Genomic DNA, 16,410 nt, shown 5'->3' on the forward strand with positions numbered 1-16,410 from the left:
AAGTCAGAGAGAGAGAGAGACGAATGAAAATTCTGGGAGGAGGTCACAGGGGTGAAGGACTTCACAGAGAGGGAAGTCAGAACTGGACAGAGCTTTGAGAAGAGCAGGCCAAGGGCATGACCGTGAAGGTGAGTCGGAAGGATAGTCCAGAGACGGTGAGAAAGAGGAACTGGAAGGCCGCTAGGTATGACTGGCCATCGATGTGAGGGTTGAAGTCCCTGTGAATAAGGAGAGACAGGGACAGATGGAAAAATCAGTCAGAGAGGAAGAAAGATCCAAAGGGGTGGTTCAGAACCCGGCTGAGGGAGAGACGAAGGAGGAAGTAGAGTGCGAGCGGGCCAGAGCTGAGAAGGAGGGGGACGAATGAGGGGCTATGGCAGATGAGAGGAAGGCGGAATCTATGGCATGACCACAGTCTTCCAGGTGGGGCATGTAGGAAAGAGAGAGGCCTAAGAAGGAAGTGGCTAGGGAAGCAATTGTGTGGGGTTTGGGAAGAGTGTGATGCAGGCTCCTGGAGCGTGGCCGGGGATGTTTAAGTACCAGTCTTGTAAGGGCGACATGGCTGGGCCCTTAGGATACGAGATAATCATGTTACAGTGTGTGCTAACACTGGGAAAAGTATCTACACGCTGACCCCTCCCATCTGCTGCACTGACTCCATAGTCCCGCGGGGCAGCCCTGCCGTTACATACAGTCCGATCAGCAATGCAGCACCTGTGGTTGGAGAGAGAGAAAGCCCTCACAGCGTGTTAATAAAAGGCCAGATAAAGGATAAGGATAAAACCTGGCAACTGTCATAAGAAACGTTGCGTCCTGGAAATGGGAAATTGGACCCTGCAGTGAAAATAACACGTGTCTACCTGCCACTATGTAATAAACCCCAGAAAATAGAGGATTAGGGCCCGGACAACCAGAGTCCCTTAACTAAGGGCAGGGTGCAACATCAGAATAGCCGTTTGGGGTGCAATTTAACTGTAAAAAAACACAGAGCGTGTTCTGCTAAGTCAGCTCTTTTGGGGGGTGGAGGGAGCCTGTCTGTCTGTTCTGTGTTTGTACAACAGCCCAATGGGGTTCTGGTCCAGGACTGGGGCTCAGAGATGCTACCACAATTCAAATTGATAATAACAATATTGCTGGACCGGAAGTGGAAGATCTTTCCCAAGTGGAGACGGCAGTGTAAGCAGTTATATAGAGCTTTGCCTTTTCAAAGAGCTTTCCAGCTATTAGTGAAATGATCCTTACACCCCCCTCAGTGAGCTGGGTAGCTATTTAAATAGGCTTAAAAGGCTGCCTGGCCATTGAATGATGTGGGGATTTCAGCTCTGTTCTGGGCTCAGAAATAACGTCCATTGAACACACGCACAAGGCCACTGAGCAGCAGCATGGGAGGCAGTGTTCCCTAGTGGTTAGAGCACTGGACTGGGACTCAGGAGACGTGATTTCTATTCCTTGATCTGTCAGTGTGTGATGGCTGACCTCGGACAAATCACTTCCCTTTGTGTCTGTTTCCCCATCTGTAAAATGGGGGTAATGATACTGACCTTCTGGATAAGATGCTTTGAGATCTCCTGATGAAAAGCGCTAGATAACAGCTAGGATTGTTCCTATTTTGGCCCCATTTTCCAGCTGGGGAAATAGAGGCACAGAGAAGGGAAGTAATTTGCCCAAGCTCACCCTGCAGCTCACGTGATAGAAATGGGGATGAGGTTTCAGGGGCCGGTTTCTCCGTTCTTGCGCCCTGTGGAGTCATTTATGCCAGTGCAAATGGAGCGTGAAAAGCTCCTGAATCAGCCTGGTAATGACTGGTGTGCAAGTGGCAGCATGGGGTCAGGGAGGCGGACAATCTGGCCCCAGGTCTCCCGGGTGACTGAGGGGATGCAATTGGGGAGATGTTTGTTGGAGATGAGAGAAGATTGCAAGCACATGGGAGCAGAGACACAGGTGGGAGTCAGACTGTTTGGGGCCTGGCAGGTGAGGAGGAGGATCTGGTGTGGTAGTGAGACAGCCATCGTCTGGGCTGACGCACTGGGGACCTCCAGAGGGAAAATCATGAGTGGCTAAAGAGCCAACACTCCCTAAAGGGGAGCTGTAACAACTCACAGCCGAGGTGGATTGGAACAGAGGGAGACCTATAACGCGTCTACATCACACCGGTGGGTTACACGTGGAGCCTGCCAACGAGTGAGTGTGAGGAGGGGAGAGCCCTGGATAAAGAAGATGGCTAGAGTGGTGGTTAGTGGTAGACTGGAGATGGGGAGAGGTGAGAACCAGGGAACAGAAGATTCAAGTGATCAGGTGTTGGTCTAAGCATCACCTAATACTCTTCTTTATGCCCTTGGCACTTAATAAGTGGGCAGAGCGCTGCTTACAATTCTCAGCCTTTCCCTCACTGATATGGCTGCTTTGGTGGGTGAGGCGAAGGAGGGAAAGTAATTAGGTAGCTGCTGGGTTTTTTTCCATTTAATGTTTGTAGCTTCTTTAAAAAATAAATAAATAAAAGCCACAGTCCCATTCATGGCCACTTGGGAGCCATCTTGGTGTACGACATCACGCTGATGTTATGACTGACAGATCTCCAGGCCAAGCGGAAGGCTGAGCCCTGTTTGTGGCATGTGATGTAACATACCCCGCTTAGCCCTGCTCTTGGAGCAGCACTCGAGTATGGAACTGGGAGCCCAGCCAGAAGCTTGTGAGTACCATACATCATGGCATCTGGCATCTCGACAGGAGGGAAGCAGGGCCAGCTCCAGAATGAAGGTTATGACCTCCTTAAAGCCTCCACCTTACCAGTGTATGAAGGAGTCGCTGTTAAAGGGCACCACGCAGCTCTCTGCTCTGCTCTGTGGTTAATGTGTTCATCTACAGATGAATTACCGAAATTGATTCTACCCAGTTCCCTCTCCTCCCCTCCTCGCTCACTCCCTCCGATTGGAAACGGAGCAATGGCATTTCTGAAAAGGCAGCGGGCGAGGTTTCCTGGATCTGGAATCCCTCGTGTGCAGGGAAAGCAAACATCCTGCTAATCTAATCAACCCAGCCTTTTAAACCTAAATGCCTAATCTCCGAAGAGGTGCATTAACAAACTCAGGTCCATTTGCTCTGAGCATTGACTTCAGGGTGGGAATATGAACCTCCTCAAGTAGCTACATACCTGGAACAGTAGTAGGGCTGGGGATCTGGTGAGTTAGGGGGCTTCAGGCCTGGTCTTGTTCACAGCCCCCAAATGAAACAGTCACTTAGGATTCTTATGGAAGCCAAGAAGCAAAGTGCAGTAATTCAGAAAGACGGCGAGCTCATGGGATATGAATGGAAATGTGATGGCTCAGATCGACACAGCATTAGTAATCCTATGGTACTGGGCGGCTCAACTATAAGGGGCAACTATGAGAGTCTGTGGGGTTTTTTCCCCCCTCAAATATCAGGGAAGGTTTCTCACGTGACCTTTTATATATGGCACAATGGGCTGTTCTGAGCTTATGGAAAAGACCCTTTGTTTTGGTGGAAAACAGGCAAAAAATCTAAGACCCACACATTAGTGTGCAATTTTCAGTGAATATGTGATATATTTTCCACTCTCCATAATCTTCCATGCACTCATGTGTTGCTGACACATAGAATTCTTTTATGCACGGCCATTTGCACCTGTTCTCATTCACCATTCCCTGCTTACCAGACTCCAGAAGTTATGGTTACAAAATCATCTTGAGATAGGAAGGCATTACACTAATTTCTGAATTTTCCTTTGGACACCTACCTAGCCCTTTGAAACATGCACTAGAGCAGTGATTCTCAAACTTTTGTATTGGTGACCCCTTTCACTTAGCAAGACTCTGAGTGCGACCCCCTTTATGAATTAAAAACACTTTTTAATTGTGATGGGGCAAGGCCAGATAGAGATATTAGCTCCAGGCTAAACAAATCCCTGGTACCAGGATAAGTGAAATGGCAGCTGCTCCAGGTCAATTAAGACAGCTGGGGCCAATTAAGAATTTTCCAGAAGGCAGGGAGAACGTTAGGTTGATTGGGACACCTGAAGCCAATCAGGGGCTGGCTGAAACTAGTTAAACGCCTCCCAGTTAGTCAGGTGGGTGTGCATGTCAGGAGCTGTGGGAGGAAGTTGCCAGCAAGTTAAAGTAGTATGGGCTGGATGAATGGACTATAAGGTGGATAGAAAGTTGGCTAGATTGTCGGGCTCAACGCGTAGTGATCAATGGCTCCATGTCTAGTTGGCAGCCGGTATCAAGTGGAGTGCCCCAAGGGTTGGTCCTCGGGCCGATTTTGTTCAATATCTTCATAAATGATCTGGAGGATGGTGTGGATTGCACCCTCAGCAAGTTTGCAGATGACACTAAACTGGGAGGAGAGGTAGATACGCTGGAGGGTAGGGATAGGATACAGAGGGACCTAGACAAATTAGAGGATTGGGCCAAAAGAAATCTGATGAGGTTCAACAAGGACAAGTGCAGAGTCCTTCACTTAGGACAGAAGAATCCCATGCACCGCTACAGACTAGGGACCAAATGGCTTGGCAGCAGTTCTACAGAAAAGGACCTAGGGGTTACAGTGGAGGAGAAGCTGGATATGAGTCAACAGTGTGCCCTTGTTGCCAATGGCATTTTGGGATGTATATGTAGGGACATTGCCAGCAGATGGAGGGACGTGATCGTTTCCCTCTATTCGACATTGGTGAGGCCTCATCTGGAGTACTGTGTCCAGTTTTGGGCCCCACACTACAAGAAGGATGTGGAAAAATTGGAAAGAATCCAGCGGAGGGCAACAAAAATGATTAGGGGACTGGAACACATGACTTATGAGGAGAGGCTGAGGGAACTGGGATTGTTTAGTCTGCGGAAGAGAAGAATGAGGGGGGATTTGATAGCTGCTTTCAGCTACCTGAAAGGGGTTCCAAAGAGGATGGATCTAGGCTGTTCTCAGTGGTAGCTGATGACAGAACAAGAAGTAATGGTCTCAAGTTGCAGTGGGGGAGGTTTAGGTTGGATATTAGGAAAAACTTTTTCACTCGGAGGGTGGTGAAACACTGGAATGCGTTACCTAGGGAGGTGGTGGAATCTCCTTCCTTTGATATTGTTAAGGTCAGGCTTGACAAAGCCCTGGCTGGGATGATTTAGTTGGGGATTGGTCCTGCTTTGAGCAGGGGGTTGGACTAGATGACCTCCTGAGGTCCCTTCCAACCCTGATATTCTATGATTCCAGTAAGTTGTGCTGTTGGAGAGGCTGAGTAGTACACACCATACCAGGCACAAGGAAGGAGGCCCTGAGGTAAGGGTGAAGTGGAGCTTGAGGAAGTGAGGGCTGCTGTGGGGGAAGTAGCCCAGGGAATTGTACATGTCATGTTTCTAAAAGGTCAGCTACCATAGCTGATACTATTAGGGTCCCTGGGCTGGAGCCCGGAATAGAGGGTGGGCCCGAGCTTCTCCCTCCCCCCTTGCCCCCTGATTAATCACTGAGACTGGGAGACAACAGAGACCGTGCAAGAAAGGATAACTTCTCACCTCCCTCACTGGTTTATGATGAAAATGGCTCAGTAGACTGTGACCCTTGTCTCTAGAGAGAGAAGGGTTACGTGGAGGGTCGCAGTGAGCCTCTGAGGCAAGTGAAATCCGCCAGGAAACGTGGGACCCACAGAGGCAAGGACAGAGCTTTGTCACATAATATATTTAACACCGTTATAAATGCTCAAAGCAAAGCGGGGATTGGGGTGAAAGCTGACCGCTCGCAACCCCCCTCATAATAACCTAACGACCCCCTGAGTGGTTCCGACACCCAGTTTGAGAACCTCTGCACTAGAGATTATGGACCAATTCTAATAATCCCATTGAAATCAATGGTGTTATCCTGGATTTATAACTGAGAACAGATCGTAAACTCTTCGGGGTTTCTCCCTTTGAGTCTGTATAGACTAGAGGGTTTTTTTAACTTGAGTTAATTGATTGCTTGTTAACTTGAGTTGCTAAAAGACTAATCTAGATGTGACCCAAACAATTGGTGTGTGATGCAAACTTTGTGGTTTAGTTCTATCCTGGGACAAACCTTTATGGCATGGCTTTAAGAACACGTTAGCATTTAAAATCTCAAGTTAACTAGTATTCAGTTACAAGAACTCTAGACTTGAACGGGGTGAAAATATTTCTTGTGATCCCTTTTTTCACCCAGAAATGCAGATTCAGGTTGACTGAAACAAATTTGAGAATTTGGACTGATTTTACGAAATTGTTTGTCGGGGGGGGGAAAAAGGGGAAATTTCTTCAGAAATGTCAAAACTGTTCAGTTCAGCATTTCTGAAACCAGCATATTCAGTGATTTGCAGAGCCCAACTCTAGGCTGTGCATGGACAGCACCTAGCACAATGGGCCCTAATCTCAGTTGCAGCCGGTAAATCATTATTGGGATTCAAATGATGATAATTTGGCCGCATCACTGTGCAAACTTAAAAAAAAAAAAAAAAGAAAAAAAAAGAAAAAAAAAGTGGAATAGCTAATACTGATTCCCTCCCCAGGACTCCCTTTTTCACATGGACTTTAGAAGACCCTATTTGCTTGTCATGTCTCCTGCTCATAAGGTAATCAATACACGTAGTAATAGATGTTCATTGCCTTTAGAAAGGATTACCTTGTAACAAAAGGCCAAACATCAGAAAGCAGGCCGTGGTTTTCCAAGGGGCCCCTGAAGAATTGTCCTCAAAGACTTTTTCTTTTTTTCTTTTCTCTGCCTTGCCTCAGTAAACCCTTCAACATTCATTACAAGAGCCAAAGCGACCCACACGGGAGCCTGAGGGCAGAATCTTGTATTAAGGGGCTGGTGAGATGGGAAAAGGTTGCTTGCACACACCGTATTGTGAAATGCCACAGAGCCAGGCTGCCAGACTTTCCTCTGCAGGCTTCTTTCTGTGTAATTATTTATTATTATGATTATTTTATGATTGTTATTACTGATTTTTTCCCTCTTCAGTGAATTTGATTTAGTAAAGCCTGATTCCCATTATCCCTGCCCTCGCAGTGTCTTTCTGTAAGGACCTTTTCCTCTGCTGATGTGGTATAAAGGGACCTTAGTGTAAATGAAAAACGTGGGCTGATGAGTTTAGGCCTCATCTGGAGTACTGTGTCCGGTTTTGGGCCCCACACTACAAGAAGGATGTGGAAAAATTGGAAAGAGTCCAGCAGGGGGCAACAAAAATTATTAGGGGACTGGAACACCTGATTTATGAGGAGAGGCTGAGGGGACTGGGATTGTTTAGTCTGCAGAAGAGAAGAATGAGGGGGGATTTGATAGCTGCTTTCAACTGCCTGAAAGGGGGTTCCAAAGAGGATGGATCTAGACTGTTCTCAGTGGTAGCAGATGACAGAACAAGGACTAATGGTCTCAAGTTGCAGTGGGAGAGGTTTAGCTTGGATAGTAGGAAACCCTTTTTCACTAGGAGGATAGTGAAGCACTGGAATGCATTACCTAGGGAGGTGGTGGAATCTCCTTCCTTAGATATTTTTAAGGTCAGGCTTGACAAAGCCCTGGCTGGGATGATTTAGTTGGGAATTGGTCCTGCTTTGAGCAGGGGGTTGGACTAGATGACCTCCTGAGGTCCCTTTCAACCCTGATATTCTATGATTCACTGTGAGAATCCAGCCCTGGGCTCCCAAAGCTTCTCCATCAACTGCATGGCAGCAGAGTAATAACTGCTCTGGATAACGGTGAGCATAGGAATCAAGAGGAATATGGATATGAAGTGACTTTAATTTTTGGTGGGAGAGGAGTGGGTTTGAGTGTCTACCTGGCAGGTGATCGATCTTTGCTTAGTCATGACAACAGATTGCTATTTCTGACCTTGCTCAGAGCCAGCGGGATGGGGGATCAATCGTTCTTTGCTTATTCATGACACTCAGTGGATATTTCTGGTCTTGTCTCGGATGAGCTAGGTCACCCTTTGAACACGTCCTCTGAGGTCTTTCTGAGTGGTAGAAGTCTTTACCTTCGCCTTCAGTGGGGCTGGAGGACGACCACCATAGAACAGAGACTGTGTTTTGTACTCAGGGTCGCTTTACAAATGAATTAAATACGGATGACTAGTGCAGTGATTGTTTAGGACCAGCAGAGCAGCCATTATTAGTAGTTCATTTATTATTTGTATTGTGGTGGTGCCTGGAGGCTGGGCCGCCACTGCGCTGGGCTCTGTACAAACATGTAACACAGTGTCAGTCCTCGTCCCCCAAGGGCTTACAGTCCATTCCGTGTTCAGCGCTTGGCAGCCATGGACATGAAAACCTGTTTCAATGAGAGAAGTAGCATTGGCAAGGGCATGCCATCCTCCTCCTCTACACTCTCCAACATGGGCCAGGAGGGAATTGGTATGCCCTTGCCCCAGATCCTCTGCTGAATATTTCCCTGCTAGATGGCCCCTACAGCAGTTCAGCATTGCCTTCTTTGCACTGGGGAGGAGCACCAAACTTGCTAAGAGACATGAACCCACTGCCTTCTGTCCCAGAGGCTAGCATGCTCTCAGTTGTGCTGAAGTTAAAGGGCTCAATTGTCCACTCTGTCCTACTGTCTGGTCCCAGAGAAAAGCTAGTTGTTTAGGTGCAGCTCTAACTTTCACTGCTGGCCTTGGGCACTCCTTGTACCGATGGGTATGGTTTCACTTCAAGTGGGAGATCTATTTCCAGCTGAGTAGACATGCCCACACTAGCTCTGATCAAGCTAGCGGGCTAAAAAAAAAAAAAAGTGTACCCATGGCAGCGTGAGCGGTGGGATGAGCTAGCCGTTTGAGTGCGTAGCTCCTCTCCTGGGCGGGATCAGACTCAGGGCTGCTAGGCCCTCCCACTGCCATGGCTACACTTCTGGTTTTAGCATGCTAGCTAGATCAGAGTAGCGTGGGTACGTCTCCGAGCTTGGGAAGCGATTCCCAGCTCAAGAAGTGTAAACATGCACTATATAGGATTGGGTTTAGCTTTGCTCTGCCCCTACCTTCATGACCTCGCCCTTGGAACACCCTCAACATTCTCCCTCCCTTCCCTTATGCTGGGACAGTAGCTGCGCTAAGTGGTCTTTGCGGACTGGAGAACTTGCCTCATGATCTTTTTGTTTCTGTCCATCATCACTCTGACGCAACAGGCTGAATACAATAGTAGTAATGTTAATACTTAGCACTTTTCTACACATTACAGTATGTCACTGAATCAAAGTATTCACTCTGCTTTAAATCCAGGGCATCTCCTTGGTCTATCACCTGGTTTACTGCTGGCACTGGTTCCAGGGCATGGATGGGGGGGGGCTGCAGTTTTCTGAATGAAAGTCTGACTATTAATGCTATGGTATTGCTCAGTTGTGGCCCCAAACTTTGCACTAACCCTGTTGTGAGCTGTAGGTTTTGGACACAAGGGGCCTGATTTTCATTTACATTGTCACTAAAGTCCCTAACACACCCCTGGCAATGTGAAGGGCCTTACGTGGGCATACAGTATAGCTACACCCACTTTAAGATCCCAGAGTAGCATAAAGGAACCTTAGTGTAAATGAGAATCAGACCCTGCTTCTCCTGGAGGCAGTTTGGTGAGAGCTCAGTGATACCAGTATCTTTGATCAGTAACTGTGTTTTCCTCCCCCGACCCATCTTGTCTCTGTAGGTGAGGAGGTGGGAGATTTTCCTTGTGGAGAGGATCCCCCTGCCAGGCAATGTGAGAATGGAACCACGTGCAGGAAATACTGGCCAGGCCCCAACTATGGAATTACCAACTTTGACAATATTCTGTTTGCTGTGCTAACTGTCTTCCAGTGCATCACCATGGAGGGCTGGACTGACATCCTCTACAATGTGAGTATCACAGACAATATTCATAAAGTTCTCCGGGCGATGTGTGAATTGCCTTTTTCTATTCCACTGCAGGGGCAGGCTTCGCACAGATTCCCAGAATGGAGAACAAAACAAGGAAGAACATGCCAGTAGTTCATTCTTACTGGGATAAGATAGAACTCTGGCTTGAGCTGCAAAACACATCAGCTGGTTGGTGTTTTCCCATCAATAGCCCCCAGCCCAGGCTTCCGTGAGCACTGTGCTTTGTAGGACATTCCTTGATGCCTTATAATCCTTTACGGGTCCCACAAATCATTATCACAGTCCAGAGAGATGGCATTTTGAGGTAGCATTCCTTGTATTTGCATACCTATGTGTAGTGACTTTTGCTGCAGCCAAAATGTCATCAGGTTACATTGCAATGTACTGGTGCAGTTTCACACCAAATGGGTTTGTCCCATTGTAGGAACTCTAAGCATTGAGTTCATCCTCACTATTTGTTATGGAATATATTTCATCAAAGGCCTAATAGAAGTGGCACAATCAGTGACTCCTTCACATTCGTCTCTTGTATCTAGGGGCTTTCCCTACAGCCTAGGTGCACACGTAGTGCTGTGTATTGTAACATGCTTAAAGGAACATAGGTAGATGATGGTCCAAAATGGAGTGCTGGTTTGGGTTATTCTGGGAGAGTTTTACAAAAGCTAATTAGCCACATTCTTACCTGCCGTATCTCCACTGACTTGGGCGGAGCTGCACCCAGGATGAATGTGGTCTTTTGGGTCTGAATCTTCATTGCCTTGCACTTTGTTTAGTCATTGACACATGTGCAAATGGGTACAAAAGGCTACAGTGTAGATCTGAGAGTATTTTCCAGCTGTTTTTCACCCTCTTTGTGCCATGTAAATGACTGCACTGGGCACAAGGGAGTAGAGAACGCTGGTTGTAGAACACGCTCATTAGTGCTAGTGACACACAGATGTTCTGTATTTAAATGAGGGGTTTGTGTGGTAATAGCCGATGCAGCAGTGTGCTTCAGGGCAGGGAAGACGTCTATAGGATGCCTTGAGTAGTGCTATAAAGCATGAGAACAAAAACTATGTGACTTATAACCACTCCAGAAGTGCTATAACCGCCTGCTTTACAGGTCTTAATGTGCTTTATTGCTTATTGTGGAATGGAATTTAGACATAAGGGAAAGAGTCAGATGATTGCATTCACTGAGCATTATTGTAATAGGCACAGCCAGTGACCTATGAGAAGACTTTAGTTGTGCTCAGTGTTTTAAAAGCCATTTAATTATGGGCTATGGGACCCCTTCCCTTCGGATATTTCTATGACAGCAGGACAGCATGGTTAGCAGCAAGCACGGTAAACTGTAAGGTGCAATTCTGCTTTATTTGAACCGATACATCTCATTTATTTTATTCCCTTCTCTCTTCATTGCACAATTCTTCATTTCTCAACAATCGCCGGCCTGTTTAGATTGGTCGCAGAAGCCTGCAACCGCGAGGTGGAGGGAAGGCCTCACTTACCAGCCGTGCTCTCCACCTCCACTCCCTGCCTATTTCATCTCACCACCAGTCCCCCCAGACCCATTCACTGACCCTTTGTCTTCTCTCCACAATCAGCAATCATGTGAAAAGCCCATTAGATTCCTGGTTTTAACTGATTAATCAATAAATGGTATATTAGATCATCATCTTCCAGCTGGCCTTTTGTCTAGCATGCAGGGAGCAGAGCTGGCTATTGGAATTGATTCGGGGTTGCTTTGAAGTTATTGCAGTACCGTTTTTAAACATCCATTAACCTAATTGGAAACCGATACATTGATCTGAGGCAGCAAGGATTGGCCGTGCAATCAAGATTCGGACGCTGAAGATCTTGTCTGTGAAGCAGTAAGCTCCAGCTGCTTATCCTTGGTAAAGCCTTACATGTCAGGTGGATTTCCCATCACCTACAAGTGGGAGGCTCTGTGGATGGCTGAGGACAATGTTTCTTCAGTTGTGAGGCTGGAATTCCTGTGGGAGCACCAATGCAACCATGGACAGTTCAAAAATGGGGGATTGTTTTTCTTTCCAACCATTCTATCCCATTTGTGATCTGCCTGTTACCATGGTTTCAGAAGCCCCAACTGAGGAAGGTTCTTACGCATGTGTGTAACTTTAAGCCAATGAGCATGTGTGTAACTTTAAGCATCTGCCTATCACTATTGTATCCAATACCCCCTTTGACTTCAACAGGAATGCTCACATGCTTAACGCTGTGCATGTGATAAGTATCGTTGAGAATCCTGGCCAAAGAGTCACCTAGCCATCTAGACTCAACTAAAGCAGAGTTAGATGATAGCCAGGTCTATCTGTTTCCATATTACCAGTCCCTCTGCCAGCTGCATCCCCTATATCCCTCTGATGGTACACTCCTATCACTCACTAGTGAGCTGTGCTCTTCACAGGGTAACAGCAGAGTGAAAGGGGGGGAGAAGAGAAGGGAAGAGCCGTCTGGTTTGTTTTGTAATCGCTTAGTATCAGCGGGGTAGCTGTGTTGGTCTGTATCCACAAAAACAATGAGGAGTCTGGTGGCACCTTAAAGACTAACCGATTTATTTGGGCATCAGCTTTCGTGGGTAAAACCTCCACTTCTTTAGGTTCCACTGGACTCCTTCGTTGTTTTTGTAGTTGCTTAGTTTTTCTCTCGTTTTCCCCAGTGCCTACTCATATCATTTTAGAAACCCACAACAGCGACTGTAAACTCATCAGAGCTAATGTGCAGTGATGCAACTATCAGACTGCGCACAGCAGAGAGCACCCAGGCCACCAAAGCCTGCGGCTCCAACCAACCCCACCGCGTACCAGCTATTCTGTAGACTTTGCTGTAGAGGGTGTAGAGGGTGGAAGTGAGCCAGAAAGACACTGCGTTTTCTATCCATCGCTCTACAAGCACATTACAAAGGGAGGGTGCAAGGGTCATGATCCTCACTAGACAGAGGAGGGAAAATGAAGCATAGAGCAAGAAAATGAGTTGACCAAGAGTCAGTAGCAGAATCTAGATCATGCTGACTCATCGCCCCGTGTAGTCCATTAGACTACAGCTACCTCTAGGGCAGAGCCCAAACTCAGGGACCGAACCCATGTCTCTGGACTGCCAGCCCAATATTGTGACCCAGTCTTCCCTGCCCGTGTGCCTAAAATGCAAAATAGGAAAGGCCTGGATATTTTCTCTGGTTTGTTAATAATGAGCATGTGTAGTACATAGCTCGGTGGGGGGAGGGATAGCTCAGTGGTTTGAGCATTGGCCTGCTAAACCCAGGGTTGTGAGTTCAATCCTTGAGGGGGCCATTTGAGATCTGGGGCAAAAATTGGGGATTATCCCTGCTTTGAGCAGGGCGCTGGACTAGATGACCTTCTGAGGTCCCTTTAAACCCTGATATTCTATGTTCTATGATAGCTCCATAATCTATGCAACACTTTAAGAAGCAGAGTAAGACGTGGCTTCTACCTTGCAGAACCTGATCTCCGCCTCTTTCCCCCTGTCTCCTGGAACCCATTGAGGGCCTGGTTATTTGTTGAGGAGTTTGCTTTGCTCTTGGGGCATTCTGCCAGGGAGGAGAAGGTTTCTGGGCTGGGACAGGTGAGGGTGGATTAGGATTTTAAAAGGGTGGAGCCTGTCCTGATAGGAGACCAACCCTCTGGTCTGTTCTGCTTTTCCCAGGTGAACCTGCCAGACCCCGGATGCAGGTCTTTCACCTTGGCCAAGTCGTGGATCCACTTTTTGTTGTGATGCTTAATTAATATTTGCAAAGTGCTGTGAGATCCTGAGATGAGCTTCCAGGGAGATACAAGTATGAGTATGCTTTTGTAAGCAGTCAGGGCTGAGACTTCTCAAGCCGTCAACTGCCCAGGAGCCAGTGAAAAGGTCATCTCCCTGTTCCCAGAAGTGCTGTCCCTATTCCCCTGCCTTTGAGTGAACACTCTCCAGCTCCTGCTAGAATTTGGTTTTACTTGGGCTGGGCAGGCCGTTTACTTTCCCTCTCACTTTCTGCTGTTAAAATGGGCTACCATGGAGTGGGGTCCGTCCCAGGGACTGAAAGTGGGTTATACTGCTGGGCAGTCTGAGGCCCAAGGCCATTATGGGGAAGTTGAGGTTGCAATGAACTTGGAGGGCCATTAGTTTCCTCCTGAAAAACGAGCGGATGGATTGTTTGATTGCTTTGGATCAATAGCACTCTGTCACTGTTCATATTTCTCTGCTCCTGCCAGCGCTGCTGCTGCTCTATCATGAGGGCAGTGGAAAGAGGTACTGCTTTTTCCCTATGTAAGTCATCGTTAGGGTCACTCATAAACTCAGAAGAGCATCATCGCTCACATCCTAGCAGCTTAGCCAGTTCCTCATTAACGTCACCAGGGAATAGGAGTGGTTTTCCCCCAAAAGCAACTTTGGGCTGATAGAAATAACCCATACTGATTGGTCCTGTTGTTGGAGCCCAAGCCTTATCGCTCAGGACTAGGCTGGCAACTAAACCCCAGAGTTCTGGCCTGTTTGGGCTTTCGCACGGTGATTCAGCCCATTAGAAAGATGGGCCCGAGCTGCAGCCTTGGGGTTTGGACCTGAAGCCCTCCAAATCTTGGGGGTTTTTGGATCTGATGTTCTGATTTTTCCTGTTCTGGAGATAGACGACCTGCAGAGATCAAATCCAGGCACAAACTTCCCCAGCCAAGGAGGGTGCTTTGGATCTGGTTTGCCATTTGGGCTTAGCTCTTTCACAAAGGGTCTCTTTAGTGGCAACAATCATTCTGTGGGCTGTTTAAGTGTTTCTAAAGGATTGTGCTGACTTCACATCTGATATGGACATGACCTGCCCACAGGTTATTCGAGAGTAACACAGCAAGCAGAAGGCAGGGCTTTGTGATAGATAAGACTGGCTTGGCTCCTTAAACCCCTTGGCATCTCCCTCTTCATGATAATAAATGGACGAGTTAGAAAGGCAAGGAGGTGGATCTCAGGTTTTCATGGACTGCAAAAATGTCTTTCCCTCTTCGCCTCACTCATCTGTTTATGCTTTTATGGGAGTTTCCCTTTAATTGGAGTCAATGAAAGCTTTCTAGCAAGACTTTATATGGAAAGTGATTTATGCTTGAGGCAAAGAGATTAAAGCATCAATCAGGTAAAATGCTTTAAGAATAAGCTAGGGGAAGCTCATTTCTGAAACAGTAGCACAATAACAGCAGAGTAATCGCTCCAAACAAGCCCTTCTGCATGCTGCAGGCTCACCAGCTGTGGCCTGCACCCAGCCAGAAAGCTGGTGTGAGTTTAGAGAGCAACAGATGATTTAGAAACAGTCCCTTTGTCTTGTGTGCCAATGACAGGGAACCATCTTTTCTCCTGCAAAGAGCAGAACCAAAATTCAATCCTTCTGAGAGAACCTCAAGGCCTCTTCATAATCTGAACACATGATTAAAGCATTGCCCGAGTCCATCTACACCGCCATGTTTTAAATGGGTTGGAAGACTAATGTGCCTTAGCCGTTTTCTCCACTGTGGCAGAACATGTGTTCTCAATGTGGACTCAGGAACCAGTTTCCCTTGTCACAGCCCACCGCCTTAGCATCAGCGGGATAGCTGTGTTAGTCTGTTGCTCTTTATGGCTCATTGAGAAGATGTACCTGAAACTTTTTCTCTGCTGTAGCACGGGGTCACAGACTAGGGACCGAATGGCTAGGCAGCAGTTCTGCGGAAAAGGACCTAGGGGTGACAGTGGACGAGAAGCTGGATATGAGTCAACAGTGTGCCCTTGTTGCCAAGAAGGCCAATGGCATTTTGGGATGTATAAGTAGGGGCATAGCCAGCAGATGGAGGGACGTGATCGTTTCCCTCTATTCGACATTGGTGAGGCCTCATCTGGAGTACTGTGTCCAGTTTTGGGCCCCACACTACAAGAAGGATGTGGAAAAATTGGAAAGAATCCAGCGGAGGGCAACAAAAATGATTAGGGGACTGGAACACATGACTTATGAGGAGAGGCTGAGAGAACTGGGATTGTTTAGTCTGCGGAAGAGAAGAATGAGGGAGGATTTGATAGCTGCTTTCAGCTACCTGAAAGGGGTTCCAAAGAGGATGGATCTAGGCTGTTCTCAGTGGTAGCTGATGACAGAACAAGAAGTAATGGTCTCAAGTTGCAGTGGGGGAGGTTTAGGTTGGATATTAGGAAAAACTTCTTCACTCGGAGGGTGGTGAAACACTGGAATGCGTTACCTAGGGAGGTGGTGGAATCTCCTTCCTTTGATATTGTTAAGGTCAGGCTTGACAAAGCCCTGGCTGGGATGATTTAGTTGGGGATTGGTCCTGCTTTGAGCAGGGGGTTGGACTAGATGACCTCCTGAGGTCCCTTCCAACCCTGATATTCTATGATTCTATGTAGAAGGTTGAGAACAATTGTGGGAAGATGATAGAGTACAGATGGGACCACAGAGATTCCTGGGTAGCATATGGCCAGATTTTGAAACTTTTACTCATCCATACTAGTACCTTACTTTGAGAGTAGCCTGCTGAAATACAAAATAACATTGTTCCCTGGACTCCGGAAGCCATGGCTTTTCTCTGTACAACACAGAT

General features: G+C 47.2%; 1 protein-coding gene across 11 annotated transcripts in view; it reads left to right on the top strand.

Annotated features, from left to right (window-relative positions):
• CACNA1B (calcium voltage-gated channel subunit alpha1 B) overlaps positions 1-16,410 on the top strand; it is a 474,760-nt gene that overhangs the window by 178,324 nt on the left and 280,026 nt on the right. For all 11 annotated transcript variants that reach the window (XM_074973540.1, XM_074973544.1, XM_074973546.1 and 8 more), the window contains one exon: positions 9,633-9,820. In XM_074973540.1, coding sequence (XP_074829641.1) covers positions 9,633-9,820 — 188 coding nt within the window. The remainder of the gene's footprint in view (positions 1-9,632; positions 9,821-16,410) is intronic.

Source organism: Natator depressus, chromosome 16, assembly GCF_965152275.1.
Source record: "Natator depressus isolate rNatDep1 chromosome 16, rNatDep2.hap1, whole genome shotgun sequence".
Taxonomy (NCBI): domain Eukaryota; kingdom Metazoa; phylum Chordata; order Testudines; family Cheloniidae; genus Natator; species Natator depressus.